The sequence below is a fragment of the Hyperolius riggenbachi genome, chromosome 9 (assembly GCF_040937935.1).
Source record: "Hyperolius riggenbachi isolate aHypRig1 chromosome 9, aHypRig1.pri, whole genome shotgun sequence".
NCBI lineage: Eukaryota > Metazoa > Chordata > Amphibia > Anura > Hyperoliidae > Hyperolius > Hyperolius riggenbachi.
Window position 1 is genome coordinate 287,657,180 of NC_090654.1, and position 27,303 is coordinate 287,684,482.

The 27,303-nt window shown below is 47.5% G+C and overlaps 1 protein-coding gene across 13 annotated transcripts in view; it reads right to left on the minus strand.

The window, feature by feature from the left end:
- The window catches only part of SYNE3 (spectrin repeat containing nuclear envelope family member 3), a 166,204-nt gene that overhangs the window by 8,020 nt on the left and 130,881 nt on the right, over positions 1 to 27,303 (minus strand). For 4 of the 13 annotated variants that reach the window (XM_068254741.1, XM_068254737.1, XM_068254738.1 and 1 more), the window contains exons 20-38: positions 24,860 to 24,955; positions 22,006 to 22,104; positions 18,160 to 18,258; positions 15,898 to 15,993; positions 14,307 to 14,402; positions 13,598 to 13,684; positions 12,652 to 12,747; positions 11,834 to 11,929; positions 10,931 to 11,026; positions 10,706 to 10,801; positions 10,358 to 10,453; positions 9,552 to 9,647; positions 9,207 to 9,302; positions 8,800 to 8,889; positions 8,411 to 8,506; positions 6,613 to 6,711; positions 5,777 to 5,872; positions 5,450 to 5,659; positions 3,971 to 4,106 (exon numbers count right to left, since the gene is read on the minus strand). In XM_068254741.1, the coding sequence (XP_068110842.1) occupies positions 3,971 to 4,106; positions 5,450 to 5,659; positions 5,777 to 5,872; positions 6,613 to 6,711; positions 8,411 to 8,506; positions 8,800 to 8,889; positions 9,207 to 9,302; positions 9,552 to 9,647; positions 10,358 to 10,453; positions 10,706 to 10,801; positions 10,931 to 11,026; positions 11,834 to 11,929; positions 12,652 to 12,747; positions 13,598 to 13,684; positions 14,307 to 14,402; positions 15,898 to 15,993; positions 18,160 to 18,258; positions 22,006 to 22,104; positions 24,860 to 24,955 (1,972 nt within the window). The remainder of the gene's footprint in view (positions 1 to 3,970; positions 4,107 to 5,449; positions 5,660 to 5,776; positions 5,873 to 6,612; positions 6,712 to 8,410; positions 8,507 to 8,799; positions 8,890 to 9,206; positions 9,303 to 9,551; positions 9,648 to 10,357; positions 10,454 to 10,705; positions 10,802 to 10,930; positions 11,027 to 11,833; positions 11,930 to 12,651; positions 12,748 to 13,597; positions 13,685 to 14,306; positions 14,403 to 15,897; positions 15,994 to 18,159; positions 18,259 to 22,005; positions 22,105 to 24,859; positions 24,956 to 27,303) is intronic. The other 9 variants (XM_068254740.1, XM_068254742.1, XM_068254743.1 and 6 more) reach the window with 9 other exon arrangements.

Sequence of the window (27,303 nt, forward strand, 5' to 3'; positions counted from 1 at the left end):
CCCTGGTCGTTCCCCATCTGCGAACGGGTGCAGCCACACTTGCACATCATGCCCTGCAGGGCTATGTCTGCCAATCATGAAAGACTTCGTGCCCCTGCGCAGGCGCGGACGGTGCTGTGTGTGCGCAGTGCTGGCGCACTCGTTCACATACAGGAGTGTGGCCGTCAACGTTTTAGAGATTCCCGGCGAGAAGCTCTGGCCTGGAGGAGGATCCAGGGGTGTTCCTCTACTGAGGCAAGTATCTAAATTTTCTCTATTTTAAACTTACGAAACAGATTTGTTTTATGTCTGTTTGCATTGTGATGTTTCACATGAATGAGGTAAGCCCTTAATCTCCAGTTGGACCACCACCAGGGGCATTGCTAAGGTCCTGAAAGACCTGGGGCACCATGAGGAAGAAGATGGGTGTGGCCATGGCAGGATGTGGGCAGAGCTTACTGCAATGCGACAAGAACTTGAAGAGATGTAAAGAGGCGCCAAAAGGATAAAATTCGCTAAAATTGTTAAAAATGATTGGGAGGCGGTGGTGGCCCAGCTCACCCAACACAGACACGATGCTGTAGATTAAAGGAAACCATAGTGTACAGAGGTGCCAAGTGTATGTTGGACCGCTGGCTGTGTGATACTCCTGTTTATTGCCTGATGAAGCGGGGATTTGCCTGCGAAACGCGTTGCCAGTTATATCTAGGAGTATGTGAATACATTTGGTTTGCTTTAATCGACAGCATCGTGTCTGTGTTGGGTGAGCTGGGCCACCACCGCCTCCCAATCATTTTTAACAATTTTAGCGAATGTTATCCTTTTGGCACCTCTGTACATCTCTTCAAGAATGGTGGAGGGGTGTCACACCCTCTTCTTTCTTCTATAGACAGAGAGCGACTTCTTAGTCCTGAGTGGGGACAGGTCTAATCTCCCCACCTGCCTATACAGTGGTTGCCTTTGCGGTAACCCACGTTTGTAGGTATAAATACTTACGTTTCATAATTTTCCTACTCTTCCAATGCATACTACACTATATTGGGCTCTCGGTTTTCTGTTTTATATCGCAATGTGACCATCCCGGTCATTGAGATGCAAATCATTTTGAGTTAATGCAAGATTATGCAAATTTATGTGGCTTGAAAATGGACCAATCGAGTTTTACCTCAGCAGGATTTGATTGGTTGATTTTCAAGGTGCACAAATTTTCATAATCCTGCATCAACTGGAAATTATTTGCATTTCATTAACCATCACTAGCGGTGACGTCACCAGAAGGGGGAAGGTACAAGCTGAGCTCATCACGTTCAGATGAACCAGGAAGTAGTGAGCAGAGAGCGCCATAGCAACGGATGCTATCACTACAGGCTCGGAGCACTATGTGGGCTGACACCCACGGCACAGTGGGTGGAGATCCAGGGAAGTGCCCCCCCTGATCTTCCAAACGAATAATGCCCTGACTAGCGCCCTGGTCTTCTGCTGTCTGATGCACAACATGACCTCACACCAATGTTTAAAGTGAACCTGTAAGTTCTCTCTCCCCCCCCCCCCCCTCCCAAAAAAAAAAAAAAAACAGAGATACCCACATAATGATCCTGAGACTTTCGGTATCCTCCTCAACCCCTCCGCTGCTTTCCGGGGCCTTCCTCCTGTTTTGCCGACTGAGCTTCCCTCTGTGCATGGGCGTGGCCACAGTGCGCATGCGCAGTACAGCCACGTCTGTACATGGAGGAGAGCTCTTGCTGGATACGTTCAGAGGGATCCTGCACAGCAGCCGTGTGCTCCAAGATGAATCAATAAACCTCAGGACCAAACAAAGGCAGTGGCGGCACTACACTGAGGCCCTCCTACTCAGTAACATACATGTAACTGCTTCCAGGCTCCAGCAGTGTACAACAAACAGGATAGCCATTTCAGCCTATGTAAGAGACTATGTAAGAATTAAGTAAACCATGGATCTTATCTATTTGCCATACATACCTCACAATCCTTGCAAGATCCCTTGTAATTAATGTATCTGGATGACACTTATATTTGCAGAAAAATCTCTCTACCTCCTTCTGATTGTACGTTCTAACATTGTCAGTCAACAGGAATAGAGTCTGAAGAAAGCTTACAAGCTGAAAGCTTACTGTTTTTCTTTTACATTAACAAATAAATGTTATTATCATTATGAAACACTTCCTGTCTTTACAATATAAGCTCTAGTCTCCAGCAATGCTTAGCTACTACACACACATTGTTTCTCTCCCTCCTGCCTCTTCCCCCTCCTCTTGCTTGTAGAAATGTGAGAGATGCTGGGGGCTGGAATGATTTGTCTGTGATCTGTTCGCACAGGAGCAGCTTGCTAGCAAGTAAGGGTTAAAGCATGCCAGCAAACTAGCCAAGTACATCTGTAGGTAACTTTTCTAATAGCCTTATCATTTGAACAATCTGCTATGCTGAAAAGCCTCTTATGTTTACATTTGGTTCCTATCGTTGCTGAACTAGTTAGCCTTCATTTTATCACCTGAGTTAGGCAAATATCTAAAGCTCACCAAACAAACATCGGTACAGGTGCCCCCAAGGTCCCTTAATGATCCTGCATGGCAGATCTTTAACCCTTTAGCAGCCAATTTATTTAGAGAATTGCTAGTGCTCCAGGCCAATTCATTTTAGCATTTTTTTTATTTCTTATTTGTTACATTTCCCTCCTTCTAATTAGTACTGTTGTAATGTGTATTTATGGCCACTTGTCACTAGGGGGCAGTATGAGACAATAGCAGAGGACTTTCGGCTTTCAGTTTCTATATTTTTTGCTAGAAGAGAGAGAAGAAAGCATTCCAAGAATTTACTGCGCTTTTCTCCTATGTTGCTGTCACTTACAGTAGGTAGCAGAACTGACAGGTTTTGGACTAGTCAATCTCCTCATGGGGGGATTTTTTTTTTTTAGCATTTTGTACATAAAAAAACAACAACCTGGAAGGTCTCTTTAAATTGTGATCCCCACCATAGACAACGAATAGCATACAGGCTCACCAGATGTATTGGCCACTGCTACACTGGCCAACCATGCACAAATCCAGGAAGCCTAGGAACCTCAGGATCCTGGTGCCATCACAGGCAAACGTCACTGGACTGCCTTATACTCCACAGGATCTTGCATTGAATTACTCACCAGATGTAGACCACTTTTCCAGGGATTGTCCAGCCAGGCCCGCGGACCCGCTTTCCCCAGCTCTGCAGGGGGTGTCCCGAGTCTGAGCTGCAGAAGATGGTCGCTGTGATCTCAGGGAAAGCTGAGTCTGTGCCAGGCCAAGAAGTAGCTGCAGTCTACAAAACAGTGAGACTCTCTCTGTACCATCTCTGGTTCTGCCCCGTCACTTCTAAAACCATTACTGTCCCTCCCACAGCAAACATCACCTTGAGAAGTCTTGCATTACTGTGTAAACTCTTCAAAGGTAAAACAAATGTAAGATCCTGTGCAGTAAAAGGCAGTCCACTGACGATTACCTGTGATGGCAGCAGGATCCTGAGGCTCCTAGGCTTCCTGGATTTGTACATGGTTGGCCAGTCTAGCAGTGGCCAATACATCTGCTGAGTCTGTATGCTATAGGGTGTCTGTGGTGGGGGATCACAATTTAAAGTCACTGAAAGCGAGATGATATGAACTTTTGAACATATGGATGTGCGCTTAACAATAATATACAAATTTTATGTGTTTACATGTGTTTTAAATTTACATTTATTTTTTTTTGCAATAGTGGTCCTTTAACAGTGTGAGCTTCCTTACAGGAGAGGACAGCAGAATGATGACCTCATTAATTAGCTGCTGATCTGTTTGTCAGGCTGTGTTGCCCCTGACAGATAATAGATAAGGGAGGGCACAGAACCTGACTGCTGTTCTGTCTGCCTGATGGCAGCTTTCAGCTGGTTTGTAGTTACACTGTCTGAGCTGACCATTAGTGAATACATAGATAAATGAAAGAGAAGTGCTGACTTGTTTTATTACCATGCTTCGGGCTGGAGAAGAATCCGTGACATCCACAGACTCAGCCAGAGAGATGAGATGACGGCCTCGCCTAGACGTCCCGGGATTGCTGGGAGAGTTCCGGTCCCCTCCGCTCGGGCTATTCTCTGCAACGAGTCTGCAAGGGGGAAAGTGGTGTCAGTGCTGAGGGGGGAAGTGGTGTCAGTGCTGAGGGGGGAAGTGGTGTCAGTGCTGAGGGGGGATACAAAAGGAGGAAAGTTGTGTCAGTGCTGAGGGGGGATATAAAGGGGGGGGAAGTGGTGTCAGTGCTGAGAGGGAATATGAAGGTCCGATGTGCCGACAGCACAGCTGCGCATCTCATGTCTCTCTGCGCTGCCATATAAGGACGGCTCTCCGCTGCCAAGACTGGGGAAGATGAACATAGAAGCTGACATAGAGAGAGGGGGAGAGACAGAGAGGAGAGGAAAGTGCAGGGAGAGGAAAAGAAAGTTGAGAGGTAAATACAAAAGCGGGAAGGGGGGATATAGAGAAAGGGGGAAAGCAATAAAAAGGAGAGAATAGGAGAATAAGAGATGGAAACAGAATGAGAGGGAGAGAAGAGAAGGGTATCGGGGGAGAAAACGAGGAGAGAGGAAAAGGAAAGACAGGACACAGAAATAAGGGTGGAGGGGCAAAGATAAAGGCGGAGGAAGGAGGGAGAGGAAAAGAGGTACAAGGAGAAACATTTATAAGGTTAACCAGCTGCAGACCGCCACACACAGACTGTCAGCCGGTCCGCAGCGCTCTTGTTCCTCAGCAATTCATATATGCGTTATCTCACGAGGAATGAGCTTCCGCCAGTGTGCGCAGTGGACCCCAGCCATCAGCCTGCCAGCCAATGATCGTCGCTGGCAGGCTGCTTATTTTATTTATGTAGTGTTTATATAGCGTGGACAACTTATGCAGCGCTGTACAGAGTATACATAGTCTTGTCACTAACTGTCCCTCAGAGGGGCTCACAATCTAATCCCTGCCATAGTCATATGTCTATGTACGGTATGTATTGTGTAGTGTATGTATCTAGTCTAGGGCCAGTTTACGTGGGGGGAATTTTTTGTTTTTGTTTTACAAAACTTTGTTTTTTTTAAATGAATAGAATTAATAATAAATAGCAGCAGCAATCACATACCACCAAAAGAAAGCTCTATTTGTGAGAAAAAAAAAGGAGGTAACATTTGGGTGCTAAGTTGTATGAGTGTAAACCTGTGGTCCTCAAGCGGTTAAAGAGGGGCAAGGTAAAGCAAAGCGGCTCTAGTCTACTTTAGGGGACCCAGCAGGAAGCCTCAGAGAGAACGGTTCTCCAATCACAGCACCCTCTACAGCACAAAGCATTGTGATTGGCTGAATAGTGTGGGCGTAGTTTATTACAACCTATCTGAAACCTAGACATTCGAGAGGGTGCCGTGTGCTGGGTCCCCTATGGTATTCCAGACATCAGTAACTCAAAAATGTGCGACTCACCCAGTCCTGAGTCTTGTTTCATTTGGGCTCCTCTTGAAAGTTGCCGAATTTAAGTCCCGACCACCTATCTGCCAATCTTCACCTCTCTGCCAGTCTTCACTTCTCTGCCAATCTCCGCCTTTCTGCCAGTCTTCGCCTCTCTGCCAATGTCCGCCTTTCTGCCAGTCTCCGCCCCTCTGCCAACCTCCGCCTCTCTGCCAATCGCTAGACCTGGGGGAGAGTCCACAATCAATAACCCTCTAACTTTTCAGTACACTAATAAAAAAAACCAGATATTGACAGGAATACAGAGGGCCTGGCCAGCAGTCTTAGCTGTTTGTCACTCACCCGGACGTGCTTTGGGTCGTGTCCCTCTCTCCTGATCTTCCAGCAGGCTGGGTCGACTTTCCAGGCAATCCGGTTCTGTGGGCGGGGCTACTAATCCTAGACACGTGGAGAGCGTGACATAAAAATCATCCTGTGGCATTTCTCGAGGCTCTGCTACTATCACAGGATTTCTACATTCAAAATCCAGCCTAGCTTAAAACACTAATAATCCCTTCTTCAGCAATAGTTCATTTATCCTTGCTTTACCATCCTGTTAGCTATTCTTACAGCACATTTAAACTCAAAGTCCAGGCTACCTTCACACAGAGGGGATAGGGGAGGGGCTAGTCCATTTAAATATATTTAAAGTGTAAATACAAAGATGACATATACTTTATAACGTTCTCATGATCTTGTCCTCAGCAGTAATTCAGCTATTACTGAGCTGCCGTTTTTAGCTAGATGTGACCCTGCAGTATCTTCTACTGTTTGCAGGCAGCAGGCTGGAGAATTGGGGGACAGAAGGGGGGGGGGGGGACATGGGGGGAGAGAAGGAGACACATGAGGGACAGAAGGGGACACATGGGGTACACAGGAGGACACATGAGTTACAAGGGGGACAATAATTGCGGCAGAACATCTACAAGACGCTCCTGGACCATGGACGCACCAGGGTTAGTATATTTTTTCACTGTTTTTTTCCCTGGGTGCGTCTTATACTCCGGTCGCGTCTTATATTCCCAAAAATACAGTATCTAATTTAATAGGTGTGCCTATGTCGACGCCCACATTGCTGCAGTGCCCCTCACGCCCAAATTCTCGGGCCTGGACACCAGTTCTAGCCATTTATCACTTACCCGGATGTGCTGTGCGTTGTGCTCCTCTCTCCTGGACTTCTAACCGATTGGGACGATTCGTCAGGTGATCCGGTTTTGATCCGGTCAGAATTGCTAATTCTAGACAAGAGGAGAGAATGGCATGAGATGTCACCCAGTGGCCATTTATTATACATCTGCCATTCTTACAGAACATCTTAAATTCAGTTCAGGTTAGCTTCAAAGAATGGGGATTGGCGAAGGGCTTGTGAGCGGAGCTTGACCCTGAACAATCTAAAAATGTACTACACTCGGCGCTGGTACGGTTGAGGTGAGCCAGCCAGAAGGCCTTCCTCAAAACTGCATCACCCCCTACAATCCATCATGAACGCAGCAGCCAGACTCATCTACTCCTCCCACCGCTCTGTCTCCACGACTCCCCTACACAAATCCCTTCATTGGCTTCCAATTCACTTCAGAATCAGCTTCAAGATCCTATGTTTGGCCTACAAATCCATACACAAGTCCTGCCCAACCTACATCTCTGACCTGGTCAGCAGATATACACCTGGACGTCCACTTTGCTCCTCCAACAACCTCCTCTTAACCACCCCACGCATCTCGTATTCACATGCACGACTGCAGGACTTCACTAGAGCTGCCCCCATCCTGTGGAACTCTCTCCCACTGCCCATCAGGCTCTCTCCCACCTTCAACACCTTCAAAAAAGCACTCAAAACTCACTTCTTCAAGGAGGCCTACATCAACTCAACACTACCCTAATCCTTTCTGCCAATAACTTCTTGCTGCACCCCATCCTTTTGTGTCACCAACCCCTCCCTCTAGATTGTAATCCTGTGGCAGGGCCCTCTCCCCTTGTGCATCATACTTGACTGTGTGCACTATACCCAGAATTTGGAAATGGTAATTTTTACCACTACCACTCCAGTTTATGATCTGGCATTGTACTATTATCTGCACTGTGTTGTGTATCTTATTGCTATTACCTGTATTGTTGTATCTATTGTCTATTACCTGTATTGTTCTGTCACCCCAGTTACCATTGTCTGTAATCCTATTTATTGTACAGAGCTGCGTAATATGTTGGCGCTACATAAATCTAATAAATAATAATAATAAAGTCCATAAGGAAATTCCGCTTACGTGATTGGGTGGGTGACACCCTCTCGAACATCTAGGTTTCAGATCGGTTGTAGTAATAATACGCCCACACTATTGTTGTAGACAAATTGCTGTGATTGGACAACTGTTCCCTGTGGACTTTCTCGCTGGCTCACCTCAACCATGCCAACTCCTAACATCTTGTTTTTGAAGGGAAAAGGGTCGGTTAAAGGACTGATTATTTACTAATAGGGATGGTCAGTGAGATAGAAATAATTCTGAAATTCTGTATGCAAATGTATGCAACTTTGAAAATGGACCAATCAAATCTCACCAAGGTGGAATGCAATTGTTCTATTTTCAAGCTGCATCAAAAGATGGTAACCCCTAGCGACCATAAATCAAGTTTTAACAGTCACCACTTGAAGGGGAGGGAATGGCTAGTGGCTGTAACTGACATTTTTTCCCTCCAATAGCAAACAATGACGGGGTGAGTGGCAAGGACACCTCACCCCTCCCAGATGACACTGCTGGAAGTCAGGCTTCACTGTGGTGGCCTTTTTCAAATTGGGAGGTCCTCCAAAAGCCCTGGGCAAACATCACAGCAAGACTTTGAGGGGGACGTTCAGAATAGAAGTTAGATTTGAGGGGGAGGGGTTTATATTTGTGATGGGCGGGGAGACTTGCTATTACGATATTTGTATATTGTTTATCTCACCTGGAGGTGGTATGGGTCGTACTCCTCTCTCCTGGACTTCTATCTGATTGGGCTGTCCTGTCAGGTGATCCGGTTCCATGTTCTGGGCTGCTAATTCTAGACAAGAGGAGAGAATGACATGGGATATTATCTTGTGTAATTTATTATATATTATAACCAGAGGACACCACAAAAACTCAGGCTCTAAAATGGTGGCTCTTTTCAACAAAACAGTTGGGTATCCTCCAGGGTGACATCACACCTATAGAACTCTGTGTGTGTGGGGGGGGGGGGGGGGCAGGGGGGGGGAGGAGGAGACCTTTTGAATAGAAGGGAACGTTTTAGAGGTGGGTTGGGGGGTATTCATAGGTGAAGGAGAGATATTTCTTCATATGATATTTGTATCTCACCTGGATGTGTGATGGGTCGTAATCCTCTCTCCTGGACTGCTATCTGATTGGGTTGTCCTGTCAGGTGATCCGGTTCCATGTTCTGGGCTGCTAATTTTAGACAAGAGGAGAGAATGACATGAAATATCATCTTGTGCCATTATATTTTATCTTGTGTAATTTATTATATATCTTTCCCAGAAGACACCACAAAAAGTCAGGCTACAAAATGGTGGCCCTTTTCAACAAAACAGTTGGCTATCCTCCAGGGTGACATCACACTTATAGAACTCTGTGTGTGTGTGTGGTGGGGGGGGGAGGGGGAGTGGGGTAAGACCTTTTGAATAGAAGGGAACGTTTTGGAGGTGGGTTGGGGGGTATTCATAGGTGAAGGGGAGATACTTCTTAATATGATATTTGTATCTTACCTGGATGTGTTATGGGTCGTAATCCTCTCTCCTGGACTTCTATCTGATTGGGCTGTCCTGTCAGGTGATCCGGTTCCATGTTCAGGGTTGCTAATTCTAGACAAGAGGAAAGAATGACATGAAATATCATCTTGTGTCATATTTTATTCCCAGAAGACCCCATAGAAAGTCAGGCTCCAAAGTGGTGGCCCTTTTAATCAAAACTGGGGTAACCTCCAGGGTGACATCCCAGCTGTAGAACTTTGTGAGGGAACTTTTAAATAGAAGGGAGAGTTTTGGGGGTGGGGGGTGTTTATAGGTGAAGAGAGGGGTGACTCCCTGGCCATCAGTGTATTTGTATCTCACCTGGAGGTGCTATGGGTGGTACTCCTCTCTCCTGGACTTCTATCTGATTGGGCTGTCTTGTCAGGTGATCCGCTTCCGTGTTCAGGGCTGCTAATTCTGGAAAAGAGGAGAGAATTACTTGAAATATCACCCTGTGCCATTTATTACAGCTATAACCAGGGGCTGTAAGCCTGTAACAGCCATATCTTCCCTCCAATAGATCGAGAACCCGTCCCTCCCAGAAGACACTGCAGGAGGTCAGGCCCTGCCCCTCCCAGAAGACACTGCAGGTGATACTCCACCCCTCCCAGAAGAAACTGCAGGAGGTCAGGCTCCACCCCTCCCAGAAGACACTGCAGGAGGTGATGCTCCTCCCCTCCCAGAAGACACTGCAGGAGGTGATGCTCCGCCCCTCCCAGAAGAAACTGCAGGATGTCAGGCCCCACCCCTCCCAGAAGACACTGCAGGAGGTCAGGCTCCACCCTTCCCAGAAGATACTGCAGGACGTCAGGCCCCACCGCTCCCAGAAGACACTGCAGGACGTCAGGCCCCACCGCTCCCAGAAGACACTGCAGGACGTCAGGCCCCACCCCTCCCAGAAGACACTGCAGGAGGTCAGGCTCCACCCCTCCCAGAAGACACTGCAGGAGGTCAGACTCCACTATGGTGAAAACATTGGAATGTCCTCCAGGATGAGATCACAGCTAGTACTTTGGGGGAAGGGGACCTGAACAAAAAGGAATATTTGGGGGGTGTTGTATATTTATATACAGGTGAAGGGTGGGGGAGACTTCCTGGCAATGAATGTTAAGGTATTTATATCTCACCTGGATGTGCCATGGGTGGTACTCCTCTCTCCTGGACTTCTAGCAGAATAGGCTGTCTTGTCAGGTGATCCACTTCCATGTTCAGGGCTGATAATTCTAGACAACCAGATAAAATGACATGAAATATCATCTTGTGTCATACATTATTCCCAGAAAACACTGGAGAAAGTCAGGCTCCACTATGGTGGCCCTGTTCACCAAAAACAGTGTGATAACCTCCAGGGTGACATCAGCTGTAGAACTTTTATGAAGCGGGTTCTTTTAAATAGAAAAGAGAGTTTTGGGTGGGGGTTATTTATAAGTGAAGGGAGAGGGGACTTCCTGGCCATCAGTGTATTTGTATCTCACCTGGAGGTGCTATGGGTGGTACTCCTCTCTCCGGGACTTCTATCTGATTGGGCTGTCCTGTCAGGTGATCCAGTTGCTTGTCCAGGGCTGCTAATTCTAGACAAGATGAGAGAATACATGAAATATCTTGTGTGATTGTGTGGAGAAGGGATAGTTTTGGGGGTGGAGTATTTATAGGTGAAGGGAGGCGGGAACTTCCTGGCCATCAGTGTATTTGTATCTCACTTGGAGGTGCTATGGGTGGTACTCCTCTCTCCTGGGCTTCTATCTGATTGGGCTGTCCTGTCAGGTGATCCGGTTCCATGTTCCAGGCTGCTAATTCTAGATAAGAGGAGAGAATGACATGAAATATCCTCCTGTGTGATTTATTATATATTATTCCCAGAAGAAAACACAGAAAATAAGGCTCCAAAATGGCGTCCCTTTTCACCAAAACAGTGGTGTCATCTCTAGGGTGACATCACACCTATAAAAGTGTGTGTGTGTAGGTGGAGTATTTATAGGTGAAGAGAGGGCAGACTCCCTGGCCATCAGTGTCTCACCTGGAGGTCAAGACCCCACCCCTCCCAGAAGAAACTGCAGGTCAGGCTCCACCCCTCCAGAAGACACTGCAGGAGGTCAGGCCCCACCCCTCCCAGAAGACACTGCAGGAGGTCAGCCCCACCCTTCCCAAAAGACACTGCAGGAGGTCAGGCCCCACCCCTCCCAGAAGACACTGCAGGAGGTCAGCCCCACCCTTCCCAAAAGACACTGCAGGAGGTCAGGCCCCACCCCTCTCAGAAGACACTGCAGGTCAGCCCCACCCCTCCCAGAAGACACTGCAGGAGGTTAGGCCCCACCCCTCCCAGAAGACACTGCAGGAGGTTAGGCCCCACCCCTCCCAGAAGACACTGCAGGAGGTTAGGCCTCTCCCAGAAGACACTGCAGGAGGTCAGGATCCACTGTGGTGGCCATTTTCACCGAAACATTGGGGTAACCTCCAGAGTGAGATATCAGCTAGGGAAAGTTTTGGAGGTGGTGGTGGTATGTGTGTGTGTGTGTGTGTGTGTGTGGGGGGGGGGGGGGGGGGGTATTTATATATAGCCGAAGGACTTCTTGGCCATCAATGTTAAGGTATTTATATCTCACCTGGAGGTGTTATGAGATGTGCTCCTCCCTCCTGGACTTCTATCTGATTGGGCTGTCCTGTCAGGTGATCCGGTTCCATGTTCAGGGCTGCTAATTCTAGACAAGAGGAGAGAATGGCATGAAATATCATCCTGTGCCATTTATTACAGCTCTGATCAGTGGCTGTAACAGCCATCTCCTCCTTCCAATAGATCAAGACCCCACCCCTCCAAGAAGACACTGGAGGAGGTCAGGCTCCACCCCTCCCAAAAGACACTGCAGGAGGTCAGGCCCCAACCCTCTCAGAAGACACTGCAGGAGGTCAGCCCCACCCTTCCCAAAAGACACTGCAGGAGGTCAGGCCCCACCCCTCCCAGAAGACACTGCAGGAGGTCAGCGCCACCCTTCCCAAAAGACACTGCAGGAGGTCAGGCCCCACCCCTCCCAGAAGACACTGTAGGAGGTCAGCCCCACACTTCCCAAAAGACACTGCAGGAGGTCAGGCCCCACCCCTCTCAGAAGACACTGCAGGTCAGCCCCACCCCTCCCAGAAGACACTGCAGGAGGTCAGGCCCCACCCCTCCCAGAAGACACTGCAGGAGGGCAGGCCCCACCCCTCCCAGAAGACACTGCAGGAGGTTAGGCCTCTCCCAGAAGACACTGCAGGAGGTCAGGATCCACTGTGGTGGCCATTTTCACCGAAACATTGGGGTAACCTCCAGAGTGAGATATCAGCTAGGGAAAGTTGTGGAGGTGGTGGTGGTATGTGTGTGTGTGGGGGTATTTATATATAGCCGAAGGACTTCTTGGCCATCAATGTTAAGGTATTTATATCTCACCTGGAGGTGTTATGAGATGTGCTCCTCCCTCCTGGACTTCTATCTGATTGGGCTGTCCTGTCAGGTGATCCGGTTCCATGTTCAGGGCTGCTAATTCTAGACAAGAGGAGAGAATGGCATGAAATATCATCCTGTGCCATTTATTAAAGCTCTGATCAGTGGCTGTAACAGCCATATCTTCCCCCCAATAGATCAAGACCCCACCCCTCCAAGAAGACACTGGAGGAGGTCAGGCTCCACCCCTCCCAAAAGACACTGCAGGAGGTCAGGCCCCAACCCTCCCAGAAGACACTGCAGGAGGTCAGCCCCACCCTTCCCAAAAGACACTGCAGGAGGTCAGGCCCCACCCCTCCCAGAAGACACTGCAGGTCAGGCCCCACCACTCCCCGAAGACACTGCAGGAGGAGGTCAGGCCCCACCCCTCCCAGAAGACACTGCAGGAGGAGTTCAGGCCCCATCCCTCCCAGAAGACACTGCAGGCAGTCAGGCTCCACTGTGGTGGCCATTTTCACCGAAACATTGGGGTAACCTCCAGGGTGAGATTACAGCTAGGGAGAGTTTTGGAAGTGGTGGTGGAATCCTTTAGATTGTAAGCTCGCAAGGGCAGGGCTCTCACACTTTTGTGTCATGGAATGTTATTAATTTAATTGCTTGCACACTGTTAGAAATTTATACATTTTAGTCATCCTGTTAAATCAAGTTGTAATCAGCAGTCCTGTATCTTGTATCAGTGTTCATATTTGATGTATATCATTGTCTGTATCATTATGTATCCCTTGTTTGTTTTCTTACATTGTACAGTGCCACGGAATATGTTGGCGCTTTATAAATAAATAAATAAATAATAATAATAAATGTGTGTGTGTGTGTGGGGGGGGGGGGGGGGGGTATTTATATATTGCTGAAGGACTTCCTGGCCATCAATGTTAAGGTATTTATATCTCACCTGGAGGTGTTATGAGATGTGCTCCTCCCTCCTGGACTTCTATCTGTCCTGTCAGGTGATCCGGTTCCATGTTCAGGGCTGCTAATTCTAGAGGAGAGAATGACATGAAATATCCTCCTGCGACATTTATTACAGCTCTGATCAGTGGCTGTAACAGCCATCTCCTCCTTCCAATAGATCAAGACCCCACCCCTCCAAGAAGACACAGCAGGAGGTCAGGCTTCACCCCTCCCAGAAGACACTGCAGGTCAGGCTCCACCCCTCTAGAAGTCACTGCAGGAGGTCAAGCTCCACCCCTCCAGAAGACACTGCAGGTCAGGCCCCTCCCAGAAGACACTGCATGAGGTTAGGCCCCACCCCTCCCAGAAGACACTGCAGGAGGTTAGGCCCCACCCCTCCCAGAAGACACTGCAGGAGGTTAGGCCCCACCCCTCCCAGAAGACATTGCAGGTCAGGCTCCACCCCTCCCATAAGACACTGGAGATCAAGCTCCACCCCTCCCAGAAGACACTACAGGAGGTCAGGCTCCACTGTGGTGGCCATTTTAACCAAAACATTGGGGTAACCTCCAGGGTGAGATTACAGCTAGGGTGAGTTTTGGAGGTGGTGGTGGCATGTGTGTATGTGTGTGTGTGTGTGGGGGGGGGGGGGTATTTATATATTGCTGAAGGACTTCCTGGCCATCAATGTTAAGGTATTTATATCTCACCTGGAGGTGTTATGAGATGTGCTCCTCCCTCCTGGACTTCTATCTGATTGGGCTGTCCTGTCAGGTGATCCGGTTCCGTGTTCAGGGCTGCTAATTCTAGACAAGAGGAGAGAATGACATGAAATATCATCTTGTGTCATTATATATTATTCCCAGAAGACATCTGTAATGATCTGCTCAGCTGCCTGTGCAGGCAGACAGCTTTTTGACCATTGTTCAGGTCTGCATTCAGCAGGTCGCTGGAAGAGAGACCTTTTGGCAGTTTTTCAGCTTGCTGCTGCTGAGGAATTTGCATACGTTTGTCATGCAAATTGCCTAGCCACATCCCTTGTAGGCCTGCTCTATATATACCATGTGATATCACAGACCTTCGCTGGTCATAAGGATTCATCCTGTGAAACACTCTGGAGAGTGTCAGCCTTGCTCATTGTTTGAATATTAGTTTAGAGTAATTCCTGGTACTGCACTTAGGCAGGTTTCCCTAGTGCAGTTAGGATTGCATATCTGTTTTGTCTGTCTGTTGTGATTGTCCTGTCCCAGCGGTGGTCGACAGGAAGTCGTTCTGATTTTTGTTCTTGGAGTATAGCTGGAGCAGCAGTTGCTACCAGCTATCTCCTCTATCTGTCTCCCTGGATCGCACTGGCCTCTTTTCGCTAGTGCTGTGGATCCGTCTGATCTCCATCTCTCTGTCTCCCTGGATCGCACTGGCCTCTTTTCGCTAGTGCTGTGGATCCTATCTCTCGCCTGTTCCTGTTTTTGTGTGTCTGTCTTGTCTGCTACGAACGCTTGCTGGAGGCTCGGTGAGGTAACCGTTAAGCAAGCGCTCGCGTCCTCTGTTTCATGTTTGTCTGTCGGTGGTTAGTTAGGCGTGTTTGTCTCTATTGTGCTTATCACGTGGAGACCGCGCATAAACGCGTGCACTGTTGCGAATGAGTGCGGTGTTCACGTTTAGCTAGCGTTTGTTATTTTCCGTATCTCCTCATTGTATGATTTGCTGTGCCTTTGCTACTCTCGTGCTCTGCCTTGCTGTAACCTTGTGTCACGTCTGGCGATCGCACCTCTCGCGATCACGTTCCTACTTCATATCTGCTGTTGTGTGTGCACTGTCGCGGGTTGGCGACTAGTTTGGTGCACACACATACAATCTGTCTCTGTGCTCATTTTCAATCGCCTCTCTTGCGATTGCGTTTCTTCCCATCGTACAATTCCTGTCTGGCGTCTGTGGCAGGGCAGAGGAGCTGTTCCTCTGCACTCCACAGCTCCACCTGCCGACAGGAATTTCCCTCTACAGGTGCATTGCACCTTTTGCTGGGTTTCCTCAAATTATACGCTTGTGGAGGATTTCTGCAGTGTCAGCGCACGTCTTGTGCGCTGATCACGGAGAGAATTCCACAATCGTTACAACACCATAGAAAGTCAGGCTTCACTATGGTGGCCCTTTTCACCAAAACAGTGGGGGTAACCTCCAGGGTGACATCACAACTGTAGAACTTTGGGAGGGAACTTTTAAATAGAATTGAGAGTTTTGGGGTATTTATATACAGGTGAAGAGAGGGATGACTCCCTGGCCATCAGTGTATTTGTATCTCACCTGGAGGTGCTATGGGTGGTACTCCTCCCACCTGGGCTTCTATCTGATTGGGCTGTCCTGTCAGGTGATCCAGTTCCATGTTCTGGGCTGATAATTCTAGACAAGAGGAGAGAATGACATGAAATATCATCTTGTGTTATTTATTACACCTCTACCATTGTGGCAGAACATTCTAAATCCAGGCTATACTTGGAAAAACTTTTTGCGGCCCCAGCCGCATGCTGCGGACCACGGGACGCATTCCCCCCTCCTCCCCCCCCCTGCAGAGTCGCTAGCGGGCGGTAGCTAGGGGAAACTTAAAACTTACCTGATCGCCGTCCAGTGTCGCGTCTCCATGGCAACAAAGCATCACATGACATGACTTGGGAGGTGCCAGTGTATTGCAAGCTGGCAGTCAGCGTGTAATAAGCTGGGGCAACCCGATGTCATGTCAAGTGATGCCCTGTTGGCATGGAGACGCGACGCTGGACGGCGATCAGGTGAGTTTTAAGTCTCCCTTAGCTTCTGCCCGCTCGCGACTCTGCAAGGGGGGGAATCTGGCCGGAGTAACAGTGCCAGCGGGCTTTAACAAGCATACAGCCAGCAGTCACACCCGCATGCTCATTCTGAGCCAGTGACATTCTATGTAGTACAACTCTTGTGTCCCTGCGTCATCCTGTCTGTGTGTTTGCGTTACTGCTCATGTGCACCACGGACAGCGTTGGGACAGGAGGACGGGGCCAGGGAGCCCGGCGCGTACATGCGCACTGACATGCGGCGAGACAGAGACCTACAGCCAGTTTTTAAACAGGCTTAGGCCTACTAGTATGGTATAACAGGCATCAGCACAGAAGTCAGGCAACTGGCATTGTTTAAAAAGGGACTGAAGGCGGCAGGCTCCCATATTTCTCAGCTTCCCTTTAATATGTCTAAATGACACCTGCGGACATTCCCTTTAAAGTATGAAAACACAAGGACAACTATCGCAAAAAAAAAAAAAAAGTAGGCAGTTAAAATCTGACAGAACCGACAGGATTTGGGCCAGTTCATCTCCTCGTGGGGGATTCTCTGGGTTTTTTGTTTTGTTTTCAACAGCATTTCATGGATAGTAGATTAACTGCCAAAATAGTAAGACACCAGCCAGCCTCCCTACTCACTTGCACACTATTTTGTCAGTTAGACTTTGCAACTGCTGTTCAGGAAATGCTCTTGAAAACAAAGAAAATCCTGAGAATCCTCCATGAGGAGATGAACTGGCCCGCAACCTGTCGGTTCCCTCAGGTTTAAACTGCCTACTTTTTTCACGATAGTGGTGCTTTAAAGGATATTTGTAGTGTAGCAATTGTTTCTGAAGCTGGACTTATTGTCTAGATCAGGCCTGGGCAAACTTGGCCCTCCAGCTGTTGAGGAACTACAAGTCCCACAATGCATTGCAGGAGTCTGACAGCCACAGTCATGACTCATAAAGGCAAATGCATTGTGGGATTTGTAGTTCCTGAACAGCTGGAGGGCCAAGTTTGCCCATGCCTGGCCTAGTGTCTACTGAGCTTGTAGTACAGGGAATATATGGGAAGCAGGGCAAAAATGTGCTCCCTCACACATACATCTTCTAGAACAGAGATCTAGGGCCATTTACTGCAGCACACCAGTAATCAGTATATAATTGTAGTAAGCCAAGCTAAGCTATTACCTTCCATAAATAACGTGTTACTTTCTTTTTCCAGGAAAGTGAGTATTAAGGTGGCCACACACCATACAATTTTTTAAATATCTGTTCAATTTAAGAATTGCAATCAATTTTTCTGACTGATTGTAACATTTCAAAAATCTGACCAATGTACCACACACCTATGTTCAATTTTTCCCCAATTATGATAAAAATGATTGGAAACTCTGAGAAAATTGCTTGGGTGTGTATATTAATAAATTGACAATCTAACACACACCATACAATCTTTAGAAAGATTGAAGAAAAATATCTGGCATTCCGGATCAAATAAAATCGAAGAAAATGGGAAATCCGATCGGATTTTTCAGTCGAATGAAAAAAAAAAAAAAAAGCTTTCAATTATTTCGGGAGATCCGATCGTTTTTATCGAATGAACGTAAAATTGGATGATTTTATTGTATCGTGTGTGGCCACCTTTAGAAATAACAAGTTATTTAGAAATAATACACAACAACAAAAATGGCTGCATGAACGATATTCCAGGCTTCATATAAAGTCCCTTGAAGACTGACTTAGATCACAATATGGCGGCTGGTATACCGAGAGATAGTTACCGGCTTGAGCTGCCGTTGTGCGCCGATTCCACCGCTGTATTATCGAAGCTGAAGCCGGATTTACCCGAAATGTTCAGCCTGAAGGATTCACTGACTTTGCTGTAAAATATAAATAAAGTAATCATCACTTCAGAGATTAGACTTAAACTGGGATAAACATTCAATAAAAATGTGTTTTCCTATTTTGTATTACCCATACAGTAATCATATTTGTTTTTGTGCACAAGTAATATTGTCTGTTTACAAACAGTACAGTTTATCTGCTCCGAAAGCTGCCATTGCATTTTATTGCATAGCTGCTGTATTTATATATTAAAATCTATCTAGTGGTCACTTCTCGGCTCTTTCTGCTCCTCAGCTCAGTACAGCTCAGTTTCGGCAGTTTGCGAATGCTTACTAAATGTATCTGTCAAAGGAATGTAAACAAAAGATAATGTTATCACCTCTTCAGATGCCAGAAACTTTCCACTGAAGCAAGCTTTCCACTGAAGAACAAAGTGCTGTGTTTAACTGTTTGAATGCTGTTCTGCTACAATTTTTATTTTATTTTTATTTTTGTTGTGGTAGTAGATTTTATGCTGTAAATCTTTACTAATTACAATTTTACTTTAGATCGTATTTTTGAGCGATTAGTCAGATCAATATTCAGATCTGACATCAGTCGGATATAGAAGAAAGCTAGCGTACATCAGAACATACACATGGGGAAATGACCTGAATTTCGATCAATATTTTTCAGCATGTCTGATCTGCATCCCATCAAAACAGAGATCGATTTTGAGTTGGGATCGGTCGCTGTCAATCAGTAGGCTGAATTTTTTTCCCTAGAAAACTGCATGGTGTGTACAAGCCATTACAGATCGCTGGAGAGGGCTATGTGTGTATGGTCACATCTAACGATGATGGGCAGATTGACCAAGAGACAGATTTCTCTGATCGAAGAGAGATCTGTTGGCTGCCCATACACCAGCAGACTGATTCCCTTGTGACGCCACTGTACCCATAAATTTTAAGCCCCCGCACGTTAAAATATCTCACCCGCCTGCTTCTGCTGAGTGTTCCACTGGCCTCATTCTTGTCCTATGTGACTTCCGCGTATAGCAGGTGAAGCCACACGTTCTATACGCGAGAATCGTGCAGGACAAGAATGTGAAAGCACAGCGCGACACTCAGCGGCAGCGGACAGCTGAGATATTTTAACGCATGGGCAGCACATTAACAAGTGCGCGTGTGCGGGGGGTTTACAGCGGCCGGGGGTTCCATCTCGCTCATCGGTTGCGGTATCCCGCGCTGTTACTGCCGCACACCCGACTGACCACGGCGGCCTGAGATTTTCCAGCTTGCTCGATTGATACATTTGACCGTTTTCTAAATGCTTGTTGTGGCACCAACTTTCATCCAATTCAATAATACAGCCGCATTAAGGCCCCGTTCACATCTGAGCGTTTTGCCAGCGATTTCGGCAAACCGCTAGTGCTTTTTAAAGCGCTAGTGCCATAATACCCTATGGGCCCGTTCTCACTTGGGCGATTTGCGTCAATCGCCGGCGATTAACGCAAATCGCCAAACGCAAATTTGTATCCTGCACCATTTTCAGGCGATTTCCCGGTGATTGCGCTTAGTGCCATAGAAGCGCTAATCGGGATCGCGGAAAATCGCCCGAAGTGTGAATGGCGATTTTTCGCGTTAATCGACAAAAATCACCAGAGCAAAACGCTAGCAAAAGCGCTAGCGTTTTGCGATTTGCAAGTGTGAATGGGGCCTTAGTGAATAAGGCCGTTTGAAGTAATCTCAAATCTGGCTATAAACCACAACTAACCGGTCTACCAGCCTCAGTTTAGAGGCAGAGCGCCACCTGCTGGTGATGGAAAATATGAAAGATTTAATCCAAACCTGAAAAAGTACATTGTATAATGAATATGAAAACGGCAAAAAGAAAAGAAAACTCCTATGAATTCTCTTTATGGCTTTCCGAATTATCTTCTAACTGCAGGACAGGACAAAAGGCGCAGATTTAGGACGCTTTAACTACTTTGGCCTCCTGAATGTACTAGCTACGCCCAGGAGGCCATGTGCGCGTCCGCGCGCTCCCGCGGCCGATTGCACGCGCGCTAACGGACGCAGATCGTTAGCCTGGGAATCAGTGAATCGGGCTATGGTGCCCGGTCACTGATTCCTCTCCACCGCAGAAAAAGCGACAGCTTCTCTCAGAAGATTCGCTTTTTCTGGCTGTTGCGTCCCTCTAAGCGTATGTTACGCTTAGAGTGACGTCATGTAAACAAACTCATGGCCGCCATCTTGTGGCCAAAAAGTATAACTACAACTAAAAGTAAAAAAAAAATAAAATTCAACACACATTTACATTATAAAAATTACTGTTTCCATCCCACCCTCCCAAAAATACCCAAATAAAATGTTTAATACAAAAAAAAACAAAACAAAAAAAAACAAAAAACATTACAATAATAAAATTTTTTTTTTTAATATTTACTTAAGGGTATAAACTTTTTAAATATCAATGTAAAGATGAAATATTTCTATATTTTTTTATTTTAAACTTGTAATTAGTGATAGATGCAAAACAGAAAAAATGCACCTTTATTTCCAAATAAAATATTGTCGCCATACATTGTGATAGGGACATAATTTTAACGCTGTAATAACCAGGACATATGGGCAAATACAATACGTGAGTTTTAATTATGGAGGCATGTATTATTTTAAAACTATAATGGCTGAAAACTGAGAAATAAAGATTTTTTTCCGTTTTTTTCTTATTCTTCCTGTTAAAATGCATTTACAGTAAAGTGCCTCGTAGCAAAATGTACCCCCCAAAGAAAGCCTAATTGGTGGCGGAAAAAACAAGATATAGATCAGTTCATTGTGATAAGTAGTGATAAAGTTATAGGCTAATGAATGGGAGGTGAAAATTGCTCGGATGCAAAAAGTGAAGACAACTGAAGGCTGAAGTGGTTAAAGAGGAACTTTAGCGAAAAGGGGAAAATAAATAAATCAATACAATGCAAAGTGAGAAGTTAAAAAATAGAAGAGTGATCAATAAATGATTGATATTCGCCATGTAATATATTCATGTTGTTTGATCTACAATCAGCCTGCTAATAGTCACCATCTTTACCACTGGCAGGCATGAAAAAAACTAGACAGCACCAACTGCCCTTATCTATAACCACGCCCCCTAACAATGTGATTGGCTAAAAGATTTTTTCTTTGTTTGCTTGACTTTAAGGCTGGTTTCACAGTGGGAGGTTACAGGCGCACGTTAGAGCAGCCTGTAACGCACCCCCAACGCACAGCAATGAAAAATCAATGGGCTGTTCACAGTGCCCACGTTGCGTTACTTAGTAACGCTGCGCCATAAGACAACGTACTGCATGCAGTACTTTATAAGCAGAGCCGCGTTAGACTGTGCGCACATGCTCAGTAATGTTGGGGAGGAGCGGAGAGTGGCCAGGCACATGCCTAATTAATATTCACTGCACTCAGTGACGTGCAGTGTTTACTTCCTGGTGCGGCCGCTCTGTGCGGCGATTGGCCGGGCGGGACCACGTGATGCCGCATGCGTCCAATAGTGCGCATCACGGACGCCAGAGTGAGCTGCACAACGCGGCTCACTCTGACGTCCACATCAGAGAGCACCAGGTGTTGCATTAGGGGCACGTTATGCGACCAGAACGTCCCCTAAAACGCAACGTCCTGGTGTGAAGCCAGCCTAATACAAGACCCCATTGCTGCAAAACCACCAACCTACCAACCTACCCCGCTGATAACAGCTTGCAGATGGGTGAGGCTTTCTATACACTGCACTGCATGGAATATGCACTCTACCTGTTCTGATTCCCGGGCAGTCCGGTTGGGGTTCTGTTGCTGGTCTTGTTTTTGTCAGTCACAGGTGATTTGCTGGAGGGGTAACCGTCAATCTCAGTGCTGGAATAGAAGTGAACAATCTATCAATACACGCATCCAGGCCTGGATTTACATCACAGGAGCCTATAGGCAAGTGTTGCCAACCTCGGAAATACATTTTTACTGACAAAGCACAAAAAATTTACTGACAGAGCACTTTTTTTTTTACTGACATCTAATATTACTGAAATTAAATGTAAGATATCACACATGCGCCCTTACGTGCAATACGCCGGCAACCACGTGGGGCGTGAATGAGGAAGAAGAGTGCGGTGGCGGACACCGGATAGGTGAAGTATTAATGCACGGTATCTGGGGGGGGGGGGGGACTTTGATACATTTACATTTGGGTGATGCGACCGGAGAGTTTCCGTCACGTTTGTTCTCGGTTATCGCAGCCCTTACCGCTGCACGCCTTATCGAGCATGCCAACCTGAGATTTTCCAGATTGTCCAGTTGTTACATGCGATCGATACATGCAACCAATTTCGGCCCAAAATTGGTTTGATTGTCAACTAGGCATGCTGTTGATGGCACCGATTTTTGTTATATCAATAATAATTGTCTTATCTGACGGTCGATCGGCCACCAAGTCTACAGATGTATGGCCACCTTTAGCTAGAGCAGTGTACATTCCAGAGTGATAGGTGAACTGATAAGCAGTAAGTGCTGTGATCTTCTGGGAAGGAGAGAGGGGTTTTTTTTTACTGACACCACAAATTTTTTCATGGACTTTACTGACAGCCCAGATTTGTTGACTTTTTTCTAACTGTCAGTACATTTACTGACGGTTGGCAACACTGCTAGAGGCACAGATCTCCTGGCACCCTAGACTCCGCCCTCCATGTACCTACAAACCCCTTCCGAACTTCATGGCAAGTGTGCTGGCCCAGCTGTCACTTCTCACTTACTTCCCTTGCCTGTCATAGGTAGCTACAGGTGCCCCTTAGTATTAGGTAGCTAGAGGAACCTCAGTATTAAGTGGCTAAAGGTTCCCCCGACTGAAGGGAGATCTCCTCAGTGGAATGCTGAGAGCTGGGTGAGTAACCTCTCATTTACACTCTACTCGGGACTCTGCCTAGAGAAGGAGGGAGGTGTGAGGGGATGAGTGTAAGCTGCCTTTCCATCATCAGGAGCCGGTAGGCACGTGCCTTAAGTGCCTTATGGTAAATCCGGCCCTGCACGCACCATATGTGCTGTAAGTTATTAGCTGACAGTTCTGCCTGTATGGTAACAGACACAATGTGGTCTATTTAACTACCTGTGGACCGCCGCAGTATAAATCTAAGGCGGGCAGGGGGCGCTGCGGTCCTGACCGGACGTAAACTCTACGTCCCATTCACTGCGCGACCCAGCCCGTCCCCGCCGCTCTGTCCCCGCTGCAATGTGCTGCCCTGCCGCCTCTATGACGGCAGAGCACTGTGAGCTGGGCAGGAGCCGTTTTCTTTGGCTTACCTGGAGTGACAGGGTCAGGAACCAATGACAGCGGCTCCTGACCGACGCACAGCGCTCTGCCGTCATACTGACGGCAGGGAGAGCAGCCTGCGGCGGGGACAGAGCGGCGTGACTGACGGATCTTAGCAGCGATTCGTCAGGAAGCGGCGGTTTACAGTACAAGCACCCTGTGGTCCTTAAAGTGAACCAGAGACGAAGCACCCTCATGTATTTTACCATAGAAATCAGTGGGAACATTAGAGAAAACATTTACCCTGCTCTCTGTTTCATCCTCACTGCTAAACGTGTCTGTTATCTAGCTGAGATAAGAATCCCGGACTGAGCATTGAGTCTGGCTTTGCTATAATGACTCAGCTATAATGATTCCTGAGCAGAGCCAGCAGGGGGCAGGCTTGGACTTGAAAAGACACCAAAGAACACAGTCTCAGCTATAATCATTCTGTAGCAAAGCCAGACTGACTGCTCAGTCAGGAATCTTATCAGACGTGATAACAGTCAGATTACACAGAGAACAATGAAACAAAGAGCAGATTAGGTGTTTGCTGTCATGTTCCCACTGATTTATAAGGTAAAATACAAGAGGGTGCTTCGTCTCTGGTTCTCTTTAAGGGGGCAGAGGGTGCTGATCCCGAAGTGGTTAAACAAATGTTTTTCTTGTTAAATAAACAACAACATGGTGGAATGTGTCAGGTGTCAATCATCTGAGGTTGTAGTTACCGTATCTAATTTTTACACCTGCTAAAGACCAGATGATTTTTTTTTTTTAAACAGGAACTGTAGTGAAAATAATGAAATAATTAAAATTGTTTATTTATGTATAGATTATTTAGTCAGTGTTTGCCCATTGTCAAAACTTTCCGCTACCTGATTTACATTCTGAAATACATCACTCGTGGCAACATCTTCAGTACTGGCAGGTGATCTCTGCAGAATGTTTGTTTACTGAGAATTCCCAAGCCAGTACAAATTATAGGTGGTCTCCCAGAATGCTCTGGCAGGAGAATTCCACATAGCCAATCAGTCTCTGCTAAGCATCACTGGGGGGGGGGGGGGGGGGGGGGCTACATACCAATATATAGATATAGGAAGCGTTTCTGATGCTGAAACCCAGAAAATTACCATAAAAGTGACTATCCTAAATCATTTAGTGCTTTGTACTATACATCACTACAGGGCCTCTTTAATTATGCCCTGATATGGGAAAGCTTAGAATTGCACTTTTCCCCCTCATGACCATATAATAGAAGGTCCCAGCACTGTCCCATATTCCGTGACCAGCGTTACACTGTGATGTATCAGAGAAGGTAGTGACAGGTCTTACCTGGATATTACGTGTATTGTCTGTCTTCCGGGACTCTTAGCGTCCGAATCCTCTGCCTGGCCTGGTGAAAGTGTTCCCTGGGTAGAGCCGTCATCCCTGCACAATAACATAGGGAAGCTTTAATGTTCTGCCAAATCAATTACAATATATTAATCAAACCAGGGCCGGTTCTCTCATGAAGCAAGGTGAAACACTTGCATCAGGCGCAGGCATTACAGGGGCAGCATGTTGGTACTGTGTTTACACTCACACAGCATGCAGGCAAAGTAGGAGGAGAAATGAGAGGAGAGCGAAGTGAAAAAGGTGAGCACTGGGGAAAAGCTGCTTGTTGTGCTGTGTGAGGAGTCTGAGAGTAAGTGAGGAGGGGGGAGGGAGGAGAGCATCATTGGGGAAAAGCAGCTTGTTGTGCTGTGTGAGGAGTCTGACAGTGAGTGAGGAGGGAGAGGCAGGAGAGCAGCATTGGGGAAAAGCAGCTTGTTGTGCTGTGTGAGGATGACAGTGAGTGAGGAGGGGGGAGGCAGGAGAGCATCATTGGGGAAAAGCAGCTTGTTGTGCTGTGTGAGGAGTCTGACAGTGAGTGAGGAGGGAGAGGCAGGAGAGCAGCATTGGGGAAAAGCAGCTTGTTGTGCTGTGTGAGGATGACAGTGAGTGAGGAGGGAGGAGGCAGGAGAGCAGCATTGGGGAAAAGCAGCATGTTGTGCTGTGTGAGGAGTCTGACAGTGAGTGAGGAGGGGGGAGGCAGTAGAGCAGCATTGGGGAAAAGCAGCTTGTTGTGCTGTGTGAGGAGTCTGACAGTGAGTGAGGCGGGAGAGGCAGGAGAGCAGCATTTGGGAAAAGCAGCTTGTTGTGCTGTGTGAGGATGAGGATGACAGTGAGGGAGTAGGCAGGAGAGCATCATTGGGGAAAAGCAGCATGTTGTGCTGTGTGAGGAGTCTGACAGTGAGTGAGGAGGGGGAGGCAGGAGAGCAGCATTGGGGAAAATCAGCTTGTTGTGCTGTGTGAGGAGTCTGACAGTGAGTGAGGAGGGGGGAGGCAGTAGAGCAGCATTGGGGAAAAGCAGCTTGTTGTGCTGTGTGAGGAGTCTGACAGTGAGTGAGGAGGGAGAGGCAGGAGAGCAGCATTGGGGAAAAGCAGCTTGTTGTGCTGTGTGAGGATGACAGTGAGGGAGGAGGCAGGAGAGCATCATTGGGCAAAAGCAGCATGTTGTGCTGTGTGAGGAGTCTGACAGTGAGTGAGGAGGGGGGAGGCAGTAGAGCAGCATTGGGGAAAAGCAGCTTGTTGTGCTGTGTGAGGAGTCTGACAGTGAGTGAGGCGGGAGAGGCAGGAGAGCAGCATTTGGGAAAAGCAGCTTGTTGTGCTGTGTGAGGATGAGGATGACAGTGAGGGAGTAGGCAGGAGAGCATCATTGGGGAAAAGCAGCATGTTGTGCTGTGTGAGGAGTCTGACAGTGAGTGAGGAGGGAGAGGCAGGAGAGCAGCATTGGGGAAAAGCAGCTGCTTGTTCTGTGTGAGGAGTCTGACAGTGAGTGAGGAGGGGGAGGCAGGAGAGCAGCATTGGAGAAAAGCAGCTTCTTGTGCTGTGTGAGGAGTCTGACAAGGAGTGAGGAGGGGGGAGGCAGGAGAGCAGCATTGGGGAAAAGCAGCTTGTTGTGCTGTGTGAGGAGTCTGACAGTGAGTAAGGGAGAAGGCAGGAGAGCATCATTGGGGAAAAGCAGCTTGTTGTGCTGTGTGAGGAGTCTGACAGTGAGTGAGGAGGGGGAGGCAGGAGAGCATCGCTGGGGAAAAGCAGCTTGTTGTGCTGTGTGAGGATGAGGATGACAGTGAGTGAGGAGGGAGGAGGCAGGAGAGCATCATTGGGGAAAAGCAGCTTGTTGTGCTGTGTGAGGAGTCTGACAGTGAGTGAGGAGGGGGGAGGCAGGAGAGCAGCATTGGGGAAAAGCAGCTTGTTGTGCTGTGTGAGGAGTCTGACAGTGAGTGAGGAGGGAGAGGCAGGAGAGCAGCATTGGGGAAAAGCAGCTTGTTGTGCTGTGTGAGGATGACAGTGAGGGAGGAGGCAGGAGAGCATCATTGGGCAAAAGCAGCATGTTGTGCTGTGTGAGGAGTCTGACAGTGAGTGAGGAGGGGGGAGGCAGTAGAGCAGCATTGGGGAAAAGCAGCTTGTTGTGCTGTGTGAGGAGTCTGACAGTGAGTGAGGCGGGAGAGGCAGGAGAGCAGCATTTGGGAAAAGCAGCTTGTTGTGCTGTGTGAGGATGAGGATGACAGTGAGGGAGTAGGCAGGAGAGCATCATTGGGGAAAAGCAGCATGTTGTGCTGTGTGAGGAGTCTGACAGTGAGTGAGGAGGGAGAGGCAGGAGAGCAGCATTGGGGAAAAGCAGCTGCTTGTTCTGTGTGAGGAGTCTGACAGTGAGTGAGGAGGGGGAGGCAGGAGAGCAGCATTGGAGAAAA